We start from the raw sequence: 22,690 nt of genomic DNA, 5'->3' as shown, positions 1-22,690 counted from the left end.
CTGCTCTTCCAAAGGTCCTGAGTTCAATCCCCAGGAACCACATGGTGGTTCACAACCATCTATAATGTGATCTAATGCCCTCTTCTGGTGTGCAGGTGTACATGAAGGCAGAGCACTGTGTACATAATAATAAATAAATAAATAAATTTTTTTAAGTAAAGTGGACAACAGAGGAAGAAGCCAGATGTCAACCTCTGATTTACACATGTGCACACAAATAAGCACACACACAAAGAAACCACTATATCATCAGGCAAAATATGTGTGCTATTTATTTTAAACTATTAAACTAAGCTGGATGTGGTAGCGCACATCTTTAATCCCAACACTCTGAGATAGAGAGGCAGGCAGATCTCTGTGAGTTCGAGGCCAGCCTGGTCTATATAGTTCCAGGACAGCCAGGGCCATGTAGCGAGACTCTGTGTCAAAAAACTTAATAGAAGTCTTGGGAGGCAGAGGCAGGCAGATCGCTGTGAGTTCGAGGCCAGTCTGGTCTATAAAGTGAGTCCAGGACAGCCAAGGCTACACAGAAAAACCCTATCTCAAAAAACTTTTTAAAAAAATTAATAGAAGTATATAAAATAGAGATTTGGGGCAATCAAAACTGTAAACACTGGAATGGGGCTTTGGGTATTTTTTTTAATATTTTGAAATTTTTCTTCTCATGCACATAAGACAGTCAGGCCTGAAATTTAAGGTCAGTATGTAACTAAAACTTTCCAATAGTGCTGCGGGATCTGGCTAAATGGAGCAGGTCCCTCAGCCATCCTTTCCCACTGCAAAGCAGGGCGCTGGGAGTCTGGAGTGGGGCGTTGCTGTGTGGTTACTGGCTTCTCTTCAGGAAAGAGTGTGTCAGGAGCTGGAGAGCAGTAGGTCTCTCGTGCTGGTCCCTAAGGGAGAAAACAGGTTAGAAGCAGAACACAGTCGTGTGACCACTACCAAGACCTCCTTGACTTGGGTGCAGACTGAAGATGGAGACACAAGCAGGGCAGTGGTGGTGCACGCCTTTAATCCTAACACTTGGGAGGCAGAGGCAGGTGGATCTCTGTGAGTTTGAGGCCAGGCTGGTCTACAGAGTGATTCCTGGACAGCCGAGGCTACATACACATAGAAACCCTGTCTCAAAAAACCAAAAAGGGAAGGAAGGAAGGAAGGAAGGAAGGAAGGAATGACGGAAGGAAGGAAGGAAAAGTAATTGCCTTTGCAAAAGGACTATGCTTCAGTTCCTGGTACCCATGTTGGGTGGGTCACAACCACCTGTAACTCCAATGCTAGGAAATCTGATGCCCTCTTCTAGTCTCCTTCAGCATCTGTACATGTGCAACACACACACACACACACACACACACACACACACACACACACAGCACTCAGGAGGCAGAGGCAGGTGGATCACTGTGAGTTCGAGGCCAGAGCCTGGTCTACAAAGCGAGTCTAAGACAGCCAAGGCTACACAGAGAAACCCTGTCTCAGAAAAAAAAACCACAAACAAACAACAACAACAAAAAAGAGTGGGTATTTATACTATTTGGATGTATCTGTTTGTTGAGACAGGATTTCTTGTATCCCATGCTGACCTTGAACTCCTGAGCGCTGAGGCTACAGGCATCCAGCACGCCCTGTTTATGCTGTGCTGGAGACTGACCCAGGGCAAACACTCTATCTGCTTAGCTGCATCTCCAGCTCCTGACACAGCCCTTTGACTGGGCCGTACATAATAAAGGGAATAGCTGCTTCGGGTCTCTGGGCATCTCCTCCTTCTTCGATGTTCTTACCTGGTCAGGCACAAGCGCACAAAGTCTGCAGCAGGTTCTGAGAATCGGTCAGGTAGAGGAGGCATTAGGCCTCTGTGGGCTCCGATGTAAAACATGGCTGCCATCCTATCCATGGACGCCAGAGGAGGCTTCCCTGTAGCCATCTCAAACACGGTGCAGCCAATGCTCCATATATCCGATTTCCTTCCATAGCCAGACTCGTTGATGACCTCAGGGGCCATCCAGTATGGAGTTCCACGCATGGACTTCAGCATGTCACTGTGGGTACCATTGAAGCCTGCCCAGGCCAAACGCTTGGCGCAGCCGAAGTCGATTAGCTTTATTACGCCAGTTGGCATAAGCATGACGTTGTTTCCCTTGATATCTCGATGGACGACACAGTTCTCGTGGAGATAAGCAACACCTTGCAGAATCTGCCTTGTGTATTTACAGAACACCGTCTCGGGCAGTGGCCCGAAACGGTTTATAATACTAGAGATGGAGCCGCCGGGGACAAATTCCATGAAGATGCTCACGGTGTCCTCCTCCAAGCATGTCCCTAGATAGGCCACTATGTTTACATGCTTCAGTGCCTTCAGCAAATCCACTTCCTCCTGCAGTTTCCGGTACTCCTTCTCAGTAGCCAACTTATCAGAAGTATCCAGGGCCACCTGCTTTACAGCTATTAGCTGCCCTAGGCTAGTAAGCCCACAGTATACCTACAAACAAGCCAACACATACTGTTAAATTTAGGGTAGAATAACATGTTCAAAAACGGTCACGCACTCCTTTAATCCCAGCACTCGGGAGGCAGAGGCAGGTAGATCGCTACATGTTTGAGGCCAGCCTGGTCTACAAAGCAAGTCCAGGACAGCCAAGGCTAACACAGAGAAACCCTGTCTCGAAAAGAAAAACAAACAAACAAAGGTGTCTTTCCTCCACTTCCCAAACACCTTTTGTCCTCTGAATCAGTCCATCGCCAACTGAATGACACATAGTTATGCAAACTCTTGCATTCAAGGGAGCCTAGACAGTGATGGACAAGCATGAATAGATGACATAACTGAATTATTGTCACATGATTTTATCAACACAAACTCTGGCCTCATCATTCCCCCAGCCACCAAGTTATATGGTTTTTCCCCTTGCTTCTCATTTTTGTTTGTTTGTTTTGTCTTGTTTTGTTTAAGCTGGGCATCTTGGCACATGACTTTATCTCAGCACATGGAAGGCAGGAACAGGGAGGTCTCTGTCAGTTCCAGGACAGCCTGGTCTACACAGTGCCAGGTCAGCCAGGGCTACACTGTCTGAAATTATATTCTTACTTTTATTTATGTAATTACGTATGTATGTTATTTAGATGTATCTCCTTGTATGTGTCTGGCCAGAAGAGGGTGTTGGATCACCGAGAGCTGGGCTTATATGTGGTTATAAGCTGCCCTGTGTGGATAGGGGCAAGGAAGGGAGCTCAAGACTCCTAGAAAAGCAGGGAGTGCTTTTAACTGATAAGCCATCTCTCCAGCCCTTCTCTTGTTTGTTTGTTTGTTTGTTTGTTTTAAGACCCCCATCTCATGTAGCTCAGGATGCCCCCAAATTACTTTGCAGCTGAAGATAACCCTGAGCTCCCAATCCTTCTGCCTTCTCCTGTATCACTGCACCCAGTAGACGTAAGATCTATGTGTGTAGCCGTGTGCACATGGAAGCCAGAGATGAACTTTGGATTTCTTTCTCAGTTGTTGCTCCTTCTTCGAGACAGAGTCTCTCTTTAAACTTAGAGGTCTCCAACTAGCTAAGCCTCTGAGCCCTGGGGACCCTCCTATCTTTTTGTCCCCTGTGCTGGGATTTCAGGTGCATGCTACAGCACCTAGTCTCTATAGAGGTGGTAAGGATCGAACTCAGGTCCTCATGGTTGCAGAACAGGTGCTTTATGAACTGAGCCATTCCTCTAGCCCCCTATGTATGATCTTTTATTCCTTTTCCTGGTTTTCTTTTCTTTTCTTTTCTTTTTTTGTTTTGTTGTTTTGTTTTGTTTTTCAAGACAGGGTTTATCTGTGTAACACTCTTGGCTGCTCTACACTCGCTATGTAGACCAGGCTGGCCTCGAACTCACAGGGATCTGCCTGCCTCTGCCTCCCTTTTCTTATCTATAAAACTGACACAACATTTGCCTCACACATTTCTCTGAAGAGAATATCAGATGCTGGTCTGGGAAAGCTCCTCGGGGCCAACTCAGACCTAAAGTTCTCCAGAAAGTGGAGGCAGAGCCACCAATCACCCTGTAATGTGCGCCGAGTTTTTGTTTTGTCTTACCTTCTTCTGGCTTTCGCCAAGAGACTCCTTAAGTCTTAGAGGCTCCGGTCTGTCTCAAGGCCAGTCTTTGTTATTGTTGTTTGTTTTTCAAGACAGTGTTTCTCTGTGTAGCCCTGGCTGTCCTGGAACTACCTCTGTAGACCAGGCTGGACTAGACCTTACCGAGATCCTCTTGTTTCTGCCTCCTGAGTGCTGGTTAAAAGCCTGCTAAGGTCAGTCTTTTCTTCAGCTGTCTATTCAAATACTCTTTAGACCACCAAAACTTTAGGGGGGTCCCTTATGCAATTCACAGGACACAAAGAACAGCATTTGAGTTTGCCCCTGAGTAGAAAGCACCCTCGATTCCAGTGCTATTTTGAGCCTCTGGAGGGTAAGATAACCCCATCCTCCATGGCTCAGAATGATGGTTAGTACTGACTGTCAACTTGACAGAATCTAGATCCATCTAGGAGACACACACATCTGGGCATGTGAGAGAATCTCTAAATTAAGTTAACTGAGGTAGGAAGACCTACCCTAAATGTGGGCAGCACCATTCCATGAGCTGGGGGGCCTGGACTGAGTGGAAAACAAGAAAGTGAGCTACGTATGAGCGCTCATCTCTCTTCTTCCCGACTCCGGATGCCGTGTGAGCAGCTGCCTCACACTCCTGCTCCCGTGCCTTCCCACCAGGATGGACTGTGTGACCTCAAACTGTGAGCCAGAATAAACCATTGTTTCTGTAAGTTGCCTGTCAGGTGTCTTATGGAAGTGATGAGAAAGGTAGCTACTACAGGGCATGAGCTGGGAGTGAGGAGAGGGTAGAGTGCAATGGGTCACTGCCTGAGAGCAGGAGCCCGGGGGGGCCTGGAAGACAGCAGATCTTGAGGAAATGGCTAAGTCTCTAAAACCACCTGTGCCAACATCAAACCATCTCCACGCCTTTCGAATGCATAAAACAAGAAACATCCTACGCCTAAAGCAAGTTTGGGTTTCCTCTGTGATCCATCTGCAAATGTTCTAAGTACAGACAGTAGGGAAGAGAGGTCATGACAGGCGAAGAATCCTAGCATCTCGGGGTTCAAGGCTGACTTACTGTGCCATAGGCTCCTCTCCCAAGGATCTCACCCTTGGTCCAGAATATAGCCTCTTCGTGTTTTAAACTCTTGTCAGAAAGTGTCTTCTTTTCGTTTGAGTTAAGAAAGTTTTCTTCCTTGTCATATATCCTGAATCCATTAATACACCGCTGGGGAAATGAGGGGGAAATAATCACCATTAAACTCTGATTTGTTGTGGAGAGTTGAGAACATAAGAGATCTGCCTTCTCTCCTCCTCCTCCTCCTCCTCCTCCTCCTCCTCCTCCTCCTCCTTTTTTGAGATAAGGTATCAGGTAGCCCAGGCTGACCTCCAACTTACTATGAAACCAAGGATGACCTGAAACTTCTGGCCCTACTTCCTTTATGTCCCAAGTGCTGTGATTACAATGTGCCACCATACCTACATGCAGCCCAGATAACCTGTATGCAGCCCAGGACACCCAGGACACCCAGGACACCTGCATGAAGCTCAGGACACCTGCAGCCCAGGACACCTACATGTGTGCAGCCCAGGACACCTGCATGCAGCCCAGAGCACCTGCATGCAGCCCAGGACACCTGCATGCAGCCCAGAGCACCTGCATGCAGCCCAGGACACCTGCATGCAGCCCAGAGCACCTGCATGCAGCCCAGGACACCTGCATGCAGCCCAGAGCACCTGCATGCAGCCCAGGACACCTGCATGCAGCCGAGGACACCTGCATGCAGCCCAGGACACCTGCATGCAGCCTAGGGTAGCTATGAGTATATGTGGTCCAACACAAAATCATAAACTTACTTCAAACATCATGAGCTTTGTTTGGTTTTGGTTTTTGGTTTTTGGCTTTTCTTTTTGGTAAAGCAATTGTGAGGTTCTGGAGCTGCCTGCCAAGCTTTGCCTGTAACTGGTGATCATTGAAAATTATCTGCCAGTGATTGAAAATGTCAGCATTGAACAAAATACTGACCAACTTAAATAGTTTTGCCTTATTAATTTGCTCCAGGTAACCTGAAACTAGAGAATCAAACTAGCTAAATTCCAGATCACAGTGTGAGCCCTGAGGATTCGGCTCAGTAGCTAGAGTGCCTGCTTTGCATTCACAAAGCCTTGGGTTCCATCCACAGCACTATATACACCTGGCAAAAACAGGAGGATTGGAAGTTCAAAGGTCATCCTTGGCTACATAGGAGTTCAAGGCCAGTCTGGGCTACCTTGTCTCAAAGAATTAAAAGAGCATAGTAAAGAATCATAGCCTGGAAATCAAGAGACCTGGATCCCAACTTTGCCTAACAAACCACAAGACCTTGAAGAAATTACTATTTAGTGTTTATAATTCCTTGTTTGAAAAATAAAGATTTTAGGTACATAAATAAAGACTCAGCAGTGGTTCTCAACTTGTGGGTCATGACCCCCATTGGGAGCATAAATCAGGTATCCTGCATATCAGATATTTACATTACAATTCACAACAATAACAAAATTACAGTTATGAAGTATTGTCGAGCCAGGTGATGGTGGGCACATCTTTAATTCCAGCACTTGGGAGGCAAAGGCTGGCAGATATCTATGAGTTCAAGGCCAGCCTGGTCTTCAGAGCTAGTTCCAGGACAACCAGGGCTACACAGAGAAACCCTCTCAAAACACCAAACAAACAAATGAAATAATTTTATGGTTGGAGGTCACCACATGGGGAACTGAATTAAAGGGTCGCAGCATTAGGAAGGCTGAGGACCACTGATCCAGTGGGAGGAGGCACCAAGCCTGACAATCTAAGTCTGACCCCAGGAGCTGAGATGGTAGAAGGAGGGTACCAAAGATACCCAATAGGTATCCTCTGACCTCCACCTCTCTGCTATATCATATGTGTCACACACACACACACACACACACACACACACACACACACACACACACTACATTTAATTAAAAATAAGGGTTTTGGCCAGGTGTGGTAGCACGTACCTTTAATCCCAGCATTTGGGAGGCGGAGGCAGGCAGATCTCTGTGAGTTCGAGGCCAGCCTGGTCTACAAAGGGAGCCCAGGACAGCCAAGGCTACACAGAGAAACCCTGTCTAGAAAAACAAAACAAAACAAAACAAAACAAAAAAAGGTTTTTGAACCAGATTGTCTCTAAGGTCCCAGTGCACCTCTGATTCTAACCGGACCAACCTGTAGTTTGACATTTGTTGTCTGTCTGTCCAACTCTTCGATGGTACCGATGGCATTACCTCTCCTACTGAAGACAAGATTCCGGTTTTTGGCGTCCGCCTCATTTGTCATTATTTGGCAAGAGCTGTTATCTTTCTCGTCAAGCGCTAACAGCTCTTCAACTAGACAGCCTAGTAACTCATCTGTCAGTTCTTCATTCTTTCCTGGGTCTAAGATTTCTTGGGAAATCTTTCCCAGTGTTTGATATGTGACAGAGTTATTTTCTAAGCTATCCTGATCCAAAGAGTGTGTCCAGTGTGGCTCTGTAGGGGAGGGCGCACTTTCTGGATTCTCCTGGAAAGGGAAATTCGAAAAGCTCACAAGTGTCTCAGGCTTATCTGAAAGGCTATCAAACTCTAGGGAACCCATGAACATCTGGTCAGCACCGAGTTTGTCAAGAGAGTCTACATACTGCATTTTTGGCGACACGCGCTTGCCTGAACTCTGCTCCCTGAGCACAGCCCAGCTGTCTTCGGAAGGGACAAGCGGGGTTTGGTGATGCGGTCCTTCAAGCTCTTTCAGATCTCGGAGGCTTTGGGAAAGAATGCCATCCTTAAGACTGTCCTCTTCCTCAGCACACCCGTCTGGGAAGATTTCCTCCACAATGCATAGATCGGAGACAGCGGGGCTCTCCTTCTGTTCTGAGGACTGCTCGGGGATCAGAGACAAGTTCGTGAGACGAGCTGCATCTTTGGAAGACAGAAAATTATTTCCGGAAGGTTTGATCTGCCAATCTGGTTCTGAAACAGCATCCTCTGTGTGGCTACCCATAGCCTTGCCACCCTTTTCTTTAGAAATTAACCCCCTGTGCTTTTGCTTGAGACCCAGCGAAGGCTGTGGGGGTTTAACGTGTGGTCTCTTCTGAAGAAGCCTTGCTCTGCCATGGCTGCTTCTGTCACTTTGGGAAGACTGACATTTCGTGACGACACATCGGCCAGATGGAGCTGTGCATACCTCACGGTTAAATCTGTGTTCGTGCCTTTCTGCCTCTCGGATGTGACTATAAATAGGAGTTCCAAACATCTCATAGATCCCTGGTCCGTTGGATGCTGAGTTGATTTCTCGGAACATGTCGCTGTACTTCAGATCCAGGAAATGCTGTCTTGGATCTGCTGTTTCAACCGAGAGGGGAGCGCCTGGCTTTTTTATGCCCGAGCTTTTACAGATTCGAGGGAATGCTTGCTTTTTAGGTTTCTTCTTTTCTGTCAGAGGCGCTCTCCTTTGAAACTTGGGTGACAGATGAGGTCGGGGGTCCATGTGTTCCAAAGCAGGGAAAACTTGAGTCTTGACGCTGTTTTTGTGCATGCTGGGTTTAATGGAAGCTTGGATGGGAACTGTAAGATTAGGAGGTGGTCTGTTTCTGGCCTTGGTCCTTGAATCCAGCTTGCTTCTGTGAGTGGTTGTCTGGACTTTTTTGTGTTCTTGCTGAGCGAGTATGTTGAGGTTACTGCTGTTCTGCGCCATGTGCTTTCTCTTTTGGAGGTTTGGTTTGCTTCTAGCTGGTCCCTTGGGTGTCCCCTCTCCAGGGAATGTAATGTGGATAAGTGGCATGACCCCAGTCACTTCTGGTTGGGTTGCTTCCTCTACTGGTCCTTTTCCGTTCTGTCCCATGTCTCTATGGCCTTCCAGGAGCTCTTCCGAGTTCACACTGGGAGTGATCTTAAGAGCCCTAACCTCTTCCAACACCGCGTCTGGTTCCATCTCTCCAGCTTTATGTACAGAATTGCTTTTGGAATCAGGAACTTTCTCATTTCGGATCTCTTTCCCCTCAGCTGGAGTGATCGCTGAACTCGGGGCTTCCTGGAGCTTGCTGAGAGTGGGGCATTCAACTTCTGAATCTTGTTCAAACGCTCTGGCCGCAGAACCCTCTTTTTTTCTTGGTGAAAGATATTGGGAGTCCTCGCCCCCTTTTCTCACTTCACTATCCTTTTCCCTGTCTGTGTGAGTATTGTCCTCCTTGTCGCTCTCATAGGAAACCAAAGATGGCCCTTCTGGAAAGCAAGAGGTTTCGGTTTTGCCCCATCCTTCCATTTCCTGGGATGGCCAACTCTCGGCCACTCCCCCCTGTTTTCTGGGATGGTTCACCTTCCGGAAAGAGCACATGTTTCTAGACCAAATGGCACTGTCAGAAACCCTGAGGGTCTGCTCTGCTGGTCCTTCCCACATGACTCCTTGATGGGTCTTTGATGATGTAAACTCAGCTGATTGGCTAAGAGGCTCCAGGAGCTTATGTGTAGAGAGGGTGGGGCTCAGGACTTTTCTCTCCCTGTGTGTTGGGAATTTGTGGCTTTTTTCCATATCGAAGACACAAGATCTCATGGGCAAGAGTGACAGTGGTGGCAGAGGGAACTACAAGAGAAAGAAAACAATGAATACATAAAAACATCTAAGCACCATGTTCACTGTTTTTCTGTTTGTTTGGTTTGGGGTTTGGTTTAGTTTGGTTTTTCAAGACAGGGTTTCCCTGTGTAGCCCTGGCTGGCCTGGAATTTTCTCTGTAGACCAGGCTGGCCTTGAACTCAGAGATCTACCTGCCCCTGTGTCCAGAGTGCCAGTGGAGATTGTGGTGGTCTGAACAGGAATGGCCGCACAGACTCATAGGTTTGAATGCTTGGCCTATAGAGAGTGACACTATTAGGAGGTGTGCCTGTTGGAGTAGACGTGGCCTTGTTGGAGAAAATGTGTCACTGTAGAGGCAGGCTTTGAGGTCTCATAGGCTCAAGCTATGCCCAGAGTGGCTCACACTCTCCTTTTGCTGCCTGTGGATCGAGGCATAGCTCCTTCTCCAGCACCATGTCTGCCTGCTTGCTCCGATGTTTCCTGCCATAATAATAATAGACTAAACCTCTGTAAACCAACCCAAATTAAATATTTTCCTTTAGGAGATTTGCCATGGTCATGATGTCTCTTTACAGCAATAGAACCTTAACTAAGACAGAGATCAAACCCAGGGCCTGTGCACACTGGGCAAGTGCTCTACCACTTAGCTGCATCAATATGTCAACAGGCCTGAAAGATCCCAATTGTTAAAACCACAATCTGGAACTGGTGATGGAGCCAGTTAGTAGAGTGCTTGTCACCTTGGTTTGATCCTCAGCTGGGTACCATGTATACACCTGTAATCCCCATGCTAGGGAGGTAGAGACAGGAGGATCAGACGTGTAAGGTCATAGACTGCACAGCCTGGGTGAGAGAACTTGCCCATAAGCACATGCATGCATACATACATATATACATACATACATACATACATACATACATACATACATAGCAGAAATAAAATAAAACCAGGTGCAGTGGTGCACTCCTTTAATCCCAGCACTCAAGAGTAAGAGGCAGGAAGATCTCTGTAAGTTCGAGGCCAGCCTGGTCTACAAAGTGAGTTCCAGTACAGCCAGGGCTCTTGTTACACAGAGAAACCCTGTCTCAGAAAAAACAAACAAACAAACAAAAAACAAAAAACCACAAAAAGAAAAAAAGCCCAAAAACCTAAATCAGGAGCAGCAAGATGGCTTAGCAGATAAAGGCAGCTGCCACCAAGCCTAAAGACCTAACTTTCATTCCTGGGGACCCACATGGTGGAAGGAAAGAGCTGACTCTCCCAAATTGTTCTCTCTCCCTACCCCCCTCTCTCTCTTACACACACACACTGAAAACAGGTAAGTTAAAAATAAGTCTCAAGGCCTGGCTCAGCGGTACAGCATATGTTAGCATACATGATGAAGCTCTAAGTTGGATTCCCCAGCACTAAAAATGGAGGCAAGGGAGTGAAACAGTACAAAATAACTAAAATATCATTCTCAGTACCTTTTCAGAACCAAGATTAAGTGACTTTTTTTTTTTTAAAAAGGTGTATTTATTAATACATATACAGTCGTGGTTGCTGGGAATTGAAGTCAGGGCTTCTGGAAGAGCAGACTTAACCTCTGAGCCATCTCTCTAGCCCAGATTAATAATTAGGTGTTGTAGTGATGGCTCAGAAGTTAAGGACCTAAGTTTGGTTCACAGCATCCTTGTTGGGCAGCTCATGGCTGCCTGTAAAGCCAGTTCCAGAGGACCTGGTGTGCAGACATACATGCAGACAAGTTCTCATATTTACCAAATGTTTAAAAAAAATTTAAGCTAAAATGTATATGTCAATACTCATGGTTATACACAGTGTTTATGTGGGTGTTTGTTTGGTTTTGTTTTTTTGTTTGTTTGTTTGTTTGTTTGCTTGCTTGATTTTCTTTGATTTTTTAAGACAGGGTTTCTGTGTGTAGCCTTGGCTGTCCTGGAACTCACTCTGTAGACCAGGCTGGCCCAGAACTCAGAGATCCACCTGCCTCTGCCTGCTGAGTGCTAGGACTAAAGGCGTGCGCCTCAATCAAATTCAGAGATCCAACTGCTTCTTCAGCCCAAGTGATCATATTAAAGTGTGGGCCACCATGCGCAGCTTAAGTGTTAAATTTCAAGATGAGAAATATTTTATTTCTCTTTCCTTTCTGTTTCCATAGGATTGGTTAAAATGTTTCAATTCCTCTAGAGAGCCATTTAAACTTGTTCTTCTGTGCACTTTCAGGGCCCATCTGGGGCTGGGGGCACTCATCGCTGTTTGGCTGAATCCTGTCGTTGGGAATGGCTTAGTCACACTGAGGGCTTTGTAGGCGCTCAGTTGCTACTGTTTGCCTAGAATGCCGAAAGCCCTGGATCCAATCCCCAGCAGCCCATAGGCTGGATGTGGTAGTGCATGCCTCTGATCCCCGGACTCTGGAGGTGGAGGGCAAAGGATCAGGAAATCGAGGTCATCCTCAGCTACACAGCAAGCTTGACGCCAGCCTGAACTGTGTGGCGATCGATCTCAAAACAAACAAACAAACAAAAACAAGTAAAACCTCAATAGCTTTGTGTATATATATATATATATATATATATATATATATATATATATATATATATATATAGTTTTTTTTTTTTAATGTGTACGGGTGTTTTGCCTGCATGTATGGATATGTACCATGGTGTTTGTTGGGTCACCTGGAACTGGTGCTCTTAAACACTGAGCCAGCTCTCCAGACTTCTCAATAGTTTCTCATTGCCTTTGCCCTCCCAACTATTTCAACTTCAGCTAGTTTTAATTAGTACTAACCTCTAGAGGGCAGTGTAATGCAAAGGATAGCATTCAACTTTGTGCTGTAAAGTCCTTAAGTGCATGAGGTTTTGTTTTGTTTCTTCTCTGTGGCCTTTTCTTATGTATACAGACTCTGTACATAATCATATAAGATTATTTATAGACATGAATATTATGCATAGTGACTGGGAGCTATAATTTGTATTTTCACTTGCCAGCTAAGTGCTAGTAAGAAGGGGGAAAAAATCCAGATACTAGAAACTCTGGTATTAGGGGATACATAGCTCCCTCAGTCTTATTGCCTGAATTTCTTTCCCATTTCTCAAAAACGGGAAATGAAGAATGATGAGGCGGCTCAGTCAGTAAAGTACTTGCCTTGCGAGTAAAAACACCTGAGTTAAGTGCCCCCCCGCCCCCCCACTCCCCCACACACATTTAAAAAGCTAGCTGTGGTGGAACAAGTTTGGAATCCCTGCATTGGGGAAGTAAAACAGACGGATCCCTGGAGTCTGCTGGATGATTAGCCTAGTGTGATTGGCCAGTGAGAGACTCTTTCTCAAAAAGCAATGGGGACAGTGCCTGGGAAACAAGTGCACAGGTGTCACCCACGTGCTGATGCACAGGTGTGCACAGATAGCACTCCTGCAGGTGCGCAGGTGTGCACAGGTGTCACCCACGTGCTGATGCACAGGTGTGCACAGATAGCACTTCTGCGGGTGCACAGGTCTGCACAGGTGTCATACATGTGGCACAGACGTGTACAGGTGTCATTCATGTCACTCGTGTGTTGATGCATAAGTGTGCGCAGGTGTTTCTATGTTGCCTAGGGCACTGAAGGCCAAGAGAGCTGAGAAAACCAAAGAATGACAAGTATCTTTCCAGAAGCTCTACTTTTAAATTACAGAAGCAGGAAAAACTCTCCACCCATGGGGGTGGGAGGTGAATTGCAAAGAATTACCTGGGATTTGGACAAACATAAGAGGTGAGTAAACCTAGCACTCAGGAGGCAGAGGCAGGTGGATCACTGTGAGTTCGAGGCCAGCCTGGTCTACAAAGCGAGTCCAGGACAGCCAAGGCTAACACAGAGAGACCCTGTCTCGAAAAACCAAAAAAAAATTTAAAAAAGAGGTGAGTAGTATGGTGGCTCACACCTTCAATCCCGGCACTTGGGAGACAGAGGCAGGCAGAACCCGTTCTATATTAATTCAAGCCCAGCCAGGGTTACATAGTGAGACCCTGTTGCCAAAACTTAAACACATAAAGAAACAAAGAAACAGACAAAGAATTGAATGAAAGAAAACTAAGAGACCTGTCTAACTCACACCCAAGGGGCAGGAGACCGCCCAGAGAAGCAACTCAACAGTGCAAAGGATGATTTCCCCAGGAATAATTGGCTTCTCCATCAAATAGTCATCAATTTTTCTTCTTCTCCACAATATTATTTCTGGAGATTTGACTCTGGAGAGTTTTTGGGAACTTGCTGGTGATGGGTTGTTTTGTTTTGTTTTTGATTTTGTTTTGGTTGAGACAGGGTTTTCCTGTGTAGCCCTGGCCATTCTGGAACCTATTCTATAGACCAGGCTGCCCTTGAATTTGCAGAGATCTTCCTGAGGCATGTGCCACCACTGTCGTTGTTGATTTTTAATTAAGCCAAAAATAAGGGAACCCATCTTACCTCATTTCTTCGGCTACTGTATCTCATGTCAGAGGTAGGAAATTCTATAAAACAAACAAATGAACAGGAATTGGTAGTCTTAGTAGTGGCATGGAGAGTTCGTGGATGGAGCAATGTCAATACTAAAATATGTGGGAAATTATTTCAAAATATGTTTTTACCCCTGTGAAGTATACGCAGTGGCAATGGAAGGATTTCAGAGAACCTCAGTCCAAAATCACCGGAAGGGGATGTTGTGGGTTTGTTTGTTCATTTGTTTTTGAGTCCTGGTCTTCTTTCTGTAGGCTTCCCTTGAATCCCCTAGGTAGCCAAGGGTGACCTTGAACTTCCAACCCCCCTGCCTCCACCTTTTGAGGGTTAGGATTACAGATATGTGATTTTATGCCCAATTCAGTGCTGGGAACCAAAGCCAGGGCTTCATATATGCTAAGTAAACAGTCTACCAACTTGGTCACCTGCCAGCTCCTACACTAGCTTTTTTTTTTCCCCTCCTGTCCATGAAATACTCCTCCCCGAAACACACATAGAATGAATTCCCTCTTCTTCAGTCATTTGTTCAAGATGCCCTCATTACTGTCATCATTATTATTACTACAATTAGTGCACCTGTGTGTGCATGTGTGCGTGCACAGAGGCGAAGACATCTTTATTCCATGATGTTTGTAGCAGTCAGAGGACGCACACGAACATGTAAGCACCATTGTCCTACCTTTAATCCCAGGTTTTGAAACAAGACCCCTCACTAGTCTGGAACTTGTCAAGTTGGCTTCCGGCCAGTGAACCCCAGGAAATCTTCCAGAATCAGCCACCCCTGGGCTGTGGTGACAAGCACATGCCATCATATCTGGCTTTTTCCCCCCCTTCCTAACATGGGTTCTGGGGAACCGAATTCAGATCATTGTGCTTGCAAAGCACTTTACTGACTGAGTTATCTCTCCAGTGCCACTGTAGAATTAAATGCTCAACTTGATGTGTTTTCTCAGAGGAGGGGAATAGGGTGAAAGCGGGAGGGAGGGAGGAACGGGAGGATACAAAGGATGGGATAACAATTGAGATGTAATCTGAATAAATTAATTAAATAAAAAATGTTTTCTCTTATCGGTGGTTTCTAGATTTTTAATAGAGACACATAAAATCACATATGTAAATATGGCATGAACAGAAAAGTGAAATTGGTTAGGGAACAATGGGCGCTATTAGGATGGGGGAGGGGCGAGAAGACCGAGAGCATGCGGGGGAGTGTGTTCGCCATACAGTACATAGCTGTACGGCACCTTTACAAGTAAGTACTTAAACAACCGCTTGACTCACCGTCAGGCTTTCTTTGCTGCACTTTCACAGCATGAGGAGCCTCCTCTCTGGCTGCAGGGCCAGGGCTGGGTGGTAACAGAGCCACGTTCATACCCGAGAGGTCCTCAGAACTTCCTGCTGTCTTCGGAAGTGGGGGCCATGTGGTTAACATTTTTACCGTGAAGCCTGCCGTCTCCACGTCATTTGGTGGAGAGACGGGATACGTTTGTCCCCACTCCCGATGTCCTGAAGCCACCTGACTGAAAGGGCAGAGATGGAAACAACTCATTTTCTGGTATAGTTCAGATCTCAGATGGTCCCTCGGTGTTAAAAATTTGGTCCCTAGCATATGATAGTATTGGCAGAGGTGGCACATAATGGAAAGAAATTAATTCACTGGGAGAATGCCCTGGAAGGGGGTTTTGGAACCCAACACTACCCTGTTGGCATAATGTTACGTTGAACTATATAAAGGTTATCCTTGTGGTATTCAAATGCTGATTTCTCTGCCCCCATATGTGGTTGCAATCTGGGACATGGCGCTGTAATGTTTATTCTAAGAACCTCCTGTCTCAAGTTTATGTAAACATTGCTCCTCATTTATTCTGATTTGTCAATAAAGCTGATCAGCCAATAACTGAGCAGAAGAGAGAGAATACGTCTGGACTTCCATTTTCCGCAGGGTGAGGGGTGAAGATTCATTTGGCCATTTTTTTCATCATCTGATCAATGGACAAAAGATTGTGCTACCAAATTACAGCTTTGCAATGCTCACCCTCATGTTCCGTTCTGTACTAACAATATTTGTACTGGTCATGAAACTACAGAACCACATTTTGTATAGCATTTTTCTGGAGCATTGCAGATGTGCTATGGCCCTGGATTCAAATCAGACCTTCAGGCCTGTTTCATGTATGTGTGTGTGTGTGTGTGTGTGTGTGTGTGTGTGTGTGTGTGTGTGTGTATGCGTGTGTGTACATGTACGTGTCGGTCTGTCTGTCTGTCTGTCTCTGTGTGTGTCTGTCTGTCTGTCTCTCTGTGTGTGTCTGTCTCTGTGTGTGTCTCTGTCTGTCTCTCTGTGTGTGTCTCTGTGTGTTTCTGTGTGTTACCCCACTGTGTGCAGGTGCATTTGCTTATGTACACTGACGTGGAGGCCAGTGGAGGGTACTGGGTGTCCCACTCTTACCTTCTGGTAGGCTGGCCGCCAGCAAGACCCAGCAATCCTCCTGTCTCCACTTTTCCAAGGTTATACGCACAGGCATACCCATACAAAGCACTTTACATAGATGCCGGGGATTTGAACTCTGATCCTTATGCTTGCACAGAAAGTGTTCTTTCTAGCTGAGCTCTGGCATTGCGACAGATGCCATATGGCCCACACACCTCATAGTATCCGTTGCTACACAAATGTCATATTTTCTAGTTAGATTAAAATCCAGTACATGGGAGGATATTCCTTACTTGATTTCTTTCAAATCTTCTTGGCTTGCTTCATGGGGAGGATCTGGTGGAAATGTCACAATGATCTCAACACCTGTGGAAAGTCATGTCAGGAGTAGAAGAAAATAAGGAACCTCCAGTGGATGAGGGAGAACAATTGAGTCCACTTAGGCAAGTCTGTTCTGCATGATTATAGAACAGATCTTGGCTAGGGATGGGCTTAGCCATTTTCCCCACCGTTTACATGTCGTATGAAGTAGGCCGGCCTCTAGCCCATGGCCCCCTGCGGCTAAGGAGAATGGTGAATGTGGCCCAACACAAAATTATGTACTTGTTAAAATATCATGAAAGTATGTGTGTGTGTGTGTGTGTGTGTGTGTGTGTGTGTGTGTCTGTGTGTGTAACTAGAGTGCACTGTTCTTGAGTGGGAACTTCGGGGGTGGCAGTGTCATGTCACAATATCAAAGGGTTGGTTTTAAGGTAATTTCCAGAGTCAGGGTAGGATGGCTCAATAGGAAGGAACGGGCATCACCCCTAGTGAGCTGAGTGTCATCTTCAGGACCCACAAGGCAGAAGGAAAGGTCTGGCTCTGGCAAGTTATCTTTTGACTTCCACATATGGGCTGAGGTGTGTGTATATTCACATATGTGTGTGTGTGTGTGTGTGTGTGTGTGTGTGTGTGTGTGTGTGTGTGTGTTTGGAGATAAGAAGTCCTACCATGAGTATGAAGACAACACCTATGTCACAGAGTTGTGTGTCCCCTCCCCTTCTCGTGTTCATGTGCGAGTATACACAAGAAGCCAGAGCATCATTCCTCAGGCACTGTCCATCTGGGTTTTTTGTTTGTGTGTTTTGATTGTGTGTGTGTGGGTTTTTTTTTTTTTTTTTGAGCACAGGGTCTCTCACTGGCTTGAAACTCACCAGGTAGCCTAGGGCACTGGGATTAGACCCACACACCACTACACCCAGCATCTTTATGTGAGCTCAAATTCAGGTCCTTAGGTCTGTAAAGCAAGCCCTTTACCAGTGGGATGGCTCTCCAGCCCTAGTTTTTGTTCTCTTCATTTGTCTGTTGTTTTCAAAGTTGCACCATACACTTCTGAAATTCTGAGAGAACCCCAAATCATCAGTGCCATCCTTAGGGACAAGTCATGGGCGGAAGCGGATACCTTCTGTCCTTGGGGACCAGTCTTCACCGCTGTGAGCTCCTCCTTCCCCAGCCAATAAGGTCGGGCTGAAGTCATCTTCAAGGTCAAAGTCCTATAAGATCACAGAACAAAAGCTCAGAAAGGCTCTGGGGACATGCTCAGTGAAACCCTTGCCGCACAAGCATGGGCACCTGCGTTCCGTGCCCACCGTCCACATTAAAAAGTGTGGTTTTGTGGCACACATGTGTAGGAGGCAGGAGCATGTGGGGGTACCTGGGGTCAGCCAGCCTGGCACTCCAGGTAAAAAAAACAAGAGACCCTGTCCCAAGCAAAAGCCAAAACATGATAGGCTCCTGAGCAACACAGGCAAGGTTGGCCTCTGGCCTCCACATACATGTACACATATACACGTGTGTGCAAATGCACACACACTTTACTTAAAATTTAAACAGTCAAACGGTGACTCAACATACTATTTTGTTGGCAGGGCGATTGCTGACTTTCCAAGGCTAACGTTTGACACTGGATTCCTTCTAGATGGGATAAAATATTTGGGGCTGAAACAATGAGGAAGGTTCAGCCCCCAGGAACAGAGGTTACTAATTGTATAATGAAAACTGAAGACCAAAGCTGAAATCACAAGGACAGAGACCCTCGGTATTTTCTACTTCGTGGGTTCAGCATCCCGGGCGCTAAGCTGCTACAAATTCCGTGCGCGCAGGTGAGTGGAAAGAATCCCTCAGCCACCATAACAAGGAAGCAATCCCAGAGGAGCAGCATCCTTTCCACAGCTCTTCCCTGGGGCATCTCAGAAGAAACCCCTGCTCCCGGGGAAGCTGCAGATAGAACCTCAGACAGAGGCAGGAGCAGCAAAGCTGATTGCAGTTTTCTCTAGGACCACTTTCTGATCTAATCATGGGGCACAAATTCTCAAATTTACTTCCTTCAGGCCCTCTAAAAAAATAATCTTATGTTTGAAAGCCTACTTGGCTCATAAAAAGTACTAAGAACTCTTCAAAGGGAAATGTTTCCTTAGTATGATAGAAGTCATTGTGTTTTTAGGAGCACTTTTATTGAAGCCGGGTGTGTTGGTACACGCCTTTAATCCCAGCACTGGAGAGTCAGAGGCAGGCAGATGGATCTCTGTGAGTTCAAGACCAGCCTGGTCTACAAAGTGAGTCCAGGACATCCAAGGCTTGATACACAGAGAAACCTGACCAGATAGCTGCTTGTGGGATTCAGTTTTCTACTTGTACCACATGGGTCCCTGGGATTGAACTTAGGTAGCCAGGGTTGGTGCTAAGCACCTTTACCTGCTGAAGCATTTTGCCTTAGAGTCATCATTGGTGATATTCTTTGTTTTATTTTTCAAGACAGGGTCTCTCTGTGTAGCCTTGGCCGTCCTGGACTCTTGTAGACCAGGCTGGCCCCTAACTCACAGAGATCTGGCTGTCTCTGCCTCCCTGAGTGCTGGGATTACAGGTGTGCAGCACTATGGCTGATGTTCTCCTTTAATGGAAGCTGTTATTGTTGATTTTTTTGTTTTTAAATGTCTACAACCAGGATGGGGGTATAGCTCAGTGTCCCCAGCACCATATAAAACTAGGCAGCGATAGCTTATGCCTCTGATTCTAGCACTCGGGAGTCAGGGGCAGGCAGATCTCTGAGTTCAAGGCCAGCCTGGCTTACAGATCAAGTTCCTTGACAGCCAGGGCTACAGAGAGGAACTCTATCTCAAAAACCAACGAACAAACCAAAAAATGAAGAAGAAAACAAACAAACCAAAAACTGGGCATGGTGGGACATCCCGGTGACCTCAGTGCGTGGGAAGCAGAGGCAGAGGGATCTGAGTTCAAGGTCATTCTTGGCTGAGCAGGGAGTTTGAAGCCAGCCCGGCATGCATGGGGCCTGTCTCAAAAATAAATAGTTTTTTAAATGTAAAGGGCACATCAAGACCTCAGCTCTATAACTAAGTCCTGTAACTCTAGCTTTGTAAACTTCCAAAACACTTCAACGGCCAGAAGATTCTAAAACCTGAGAGAAAGAAGGGTGGGGACAGTGTGAAGCCCAGGCAACCAGGCTGGGAGCAGAGTTCTTACAAACACCACTGGCATATCAAGGATGACTTATTTCTCTGTGTGGAAAGCCACTTACTGCCAAGAATGGTGAGCCGGGTTTGATCCCGGGACCCACATGATATATAGAGAGAGCTGACCCCAAAAAAGTTGTCTTCTGACTTTCATGTGCACTGTAATATGCATCTGAGTTCCACTCCCCATAAATAAATAAATTTAATTCAAAGGTAAAAATATGGGGAAATGAAAATGATCCTACACTTAAAGGAAAATATTAATGAAACAAAAAAATAAAAACTGTTTAAAAATCAATGGAGTCATATGACATGGAATTTAGTACAGATAAAACTCCACCTGCCTGGTGTGATCTAGACACACAAGTCCTGAGCTGATTGAACGCCTGTGTTTGAGTCCTAAGTTTCAGGGTGAGGGTAGCAGGAACAAGAACCATTAGGAGGTAATTAGTTCATGAGAGTGGAGCCTGCAGCGGGGGCTTAGAGACCTTTTTCAAGACATCAGAGAGCCAGAGGAATCAACCAAAAGATTTCCAACATGCGTGTAACACGGCCTCCAAATTGAAACACTCTCTCCGTCCAGGAGGAGGGAGATCCTAAGATTCAGGAAGCTCATAAAAGGAGAGAGAGAAAGAGAAAGAGAGAGAGAGAGAGAAAGACAGAGACAGAGACAGATACAGAGACAGAGACAGAGAGACAGAGAGGATGTTTTAATTGAGTTACCAATTGATCATGAGTTTCATGGATACAGCTTTCCTGGATTTCTCACCCATGTGTTCTTTGGTGATCCCACTGCCTTTGAGGCGCCCACCCATGCTCCTGTATACAGCCCCTCACCCATGACCCTATAAATAACCCCAATAAACTCACCACTCCACCAAGCTGGCTGTGAGTGGAATCTTTTCTTTGGTCTGTCATCCTTCCCTGACAGACAGTTATATCTCCCCAGGAAAAGTCACACAATGGCATTCTATTCTAAACCTTTAGTCTCTAGAGCTGAGAAATAAATTTCTGGGCTTTTTTGTTTATTTGTTTGTTTGTTAGCTTTTTTTTTTTTTGAGACAGGGTTTTTCTGTGTAGCCTTGGCTGCTCTGGAACTTGCTATACAGACCAGAATGGCCTTGAACTCACAGAGAACCACCTGCCTCATCTCCCAAGTGCTGGGATTAAAGGCCTGTGCCACCATTGCCTGGCTTAAACTTCTGTTGTTTATAAGCCACTCAACGTTCGGATTTTGTTGTAATAGTGGAAATGAAGACGTACTCCAAATTAACTAGCTAATTTACATTTTAAAAATATGTAGATGAGTGTTTTGTCCACATGCATGTCTACCACAGGCATGCAACCCGAGCTGAGGACAGAAAGGATGTCAAATCTCCTGGTACTGGCATCATAGATGGTAGTGACCTCCCATGTGGGGAGCAGGAATCAAATCCAAGCCTTTGGGAAGAGCAGTTGGTGCTCTTAACTACTAAGTCATCTTTCCAGCCCCTAGTTTACATTTTAAAATGATTATATTAATGCTATAATCAATCACCTGGTGGTCTTACATACTATGTGATCCTGGGGAGCTAACATAGGAGTTTAAGACTAGTTTGCACTACAGAGTAAGTTCTGCCTCAAAATTATATCATGACCTGGGCATGGTGGAGCACGCCTTTGATCCTAGCACTGGGGGAGGTAGAGGCAAGCGGATTTCTGTGAGTTAGAAGCCAACCTGGTTTACAGTGTGAGTTCAGGACAGCCAAGGCTACACAGAGAAACCCTGTTTTGAAAAACAAAAACAAAAATAAGCCCATATATAAATATATATAATAGTGATACTTATATAAATTATATTTATGTATGATTATTACAAAACTCTGAAGCAGTTTAAATAAAGTAGTAGGTGGATCAGACATTTCACTTCTGTTTTGGGGTTTTTTTTTTTACTGTATTTTTAAAAGATTTATTCTTCTGATTTTATCTACATAAATTTTTTTTTACATGCACTGCCTGCATGCCTGGTGTCTGTGGAGGTCAGAGAGGGTATTAGATTCCTTAAAACTGAGTTATAGCTGGTTGTGTGTTAGCAGGTAAGTGCTGGGTGCGGAACCTGCATCCTCCGCAAATGCTGTGCACATTCTTTACTGCCTAGCCATCTCTCCATCCTCTGGCTTTGTTGTTGTTGTTGTTGTTGTTGTTGCGTGTTTTTCTTTAGCCTGTTTCTTTGTGTGTGCCCTCCTACCTCACTGCTGCTGAGGCTCTGCAAGATGAGGGTTTCAGTTCTGGGAACTGCTACGTCCATCGGAGTGGAGCTTGTCTCATGACAAACGTCGAGCAGTGACTCAGCGTGTCTCTCTGTCAAGAAGAAACAACATTGTGCTTTGGTGAGATTCAGCAGTCAGGTGAGATTCGAGGCCAGCCTGGTCTACAAAGAGAGTTCCAGGACAGCCACAGAAACACATAGCAGTCCTATCTCAAAAAATAAAAGAAAACAAAAGGGGAGGGAGGGAGGGGGGAGGGGAGGAGGAGAGGGAGGGAGGGAGGGGGGGAGGGGAGGAGGAGAGGGAGGGAGGGAGGAGAGGAAAAGGGGGAGAGAGAGAGAGAGGGAGGGAGGGAGGGAGAGG

At 45.9% G+C, this 22,690-nt stretch overlaps 1 protein-coding gene across 3 annotated transcripts in view; it reads right to left on the bottom strand.

The window, feature by feature from the left end:
• Positions 1 to 270: 270 nt before the first annotated feature.
• Positions 271 to 22,690, bottom strand: part of MAP3K19 (mitogen-activated protein kinase kinase kinase 19) — a 38,808-nt gene continuing 16,388 nt past the window's right edge. For all 3 annotated transcript variants that reach the window (XM_084796089.1, XM_084796090.1, XM_084796091.1), the window contains 9 exons: positions 22,309 to 22,421; positions 18,014 to 18,104; positions 16,866 to 16,938; positions 15,426 to 15,664; positions 14,115 to 14,158; positions 7,291 to 9,678; positions 5,140 to 5,289; positions 1,776 to 2,473; positions 271 to 890 (listed from right to left, as the gene is read on the bottom strand). In XM_084796089.1, coding sequence (XP_084652215.1) covers positions 824 to 890; positions 1,776 to 2,473; positions 5,140 to 5,289; positions 7,291 to 9,678; positions 14,115 to 14,158; positions 15,426 to 15,664; positions 16,866 to 16,938; positions 18,014 to 18,104; positions 22,309 to 22,421 — 3,863 coding nt within the window. In that variant the 3' untranslated portion in view covers positions 271 to 823. The remainder of the gene's footprint in view (positions 891 to 1,775; positions 2,474 to 5,139; positions 5,290 to 7,290; positions 9,679 to 14,114; positions 14,159 to 15,425; positions 15,665 to 16,865; positions 16,939 to 18,013; positions 18,105 to 22,308; positions 22,422 to 22,690) is intronic.

Source organism: Acomys minous, assembly GCF_964271855.1.
Source record: "Acomys minous genome assembly, chromosome: 1".
NCBI classification, from domain to species: Eukaryota; Metazoa; Chordata; class Mammalia; order Rodentia; family Muridae; genus Acomys; species Acomys minous.
This window is presented reverse-complemented; position numbering and strand designations above follow the sequence as displayed.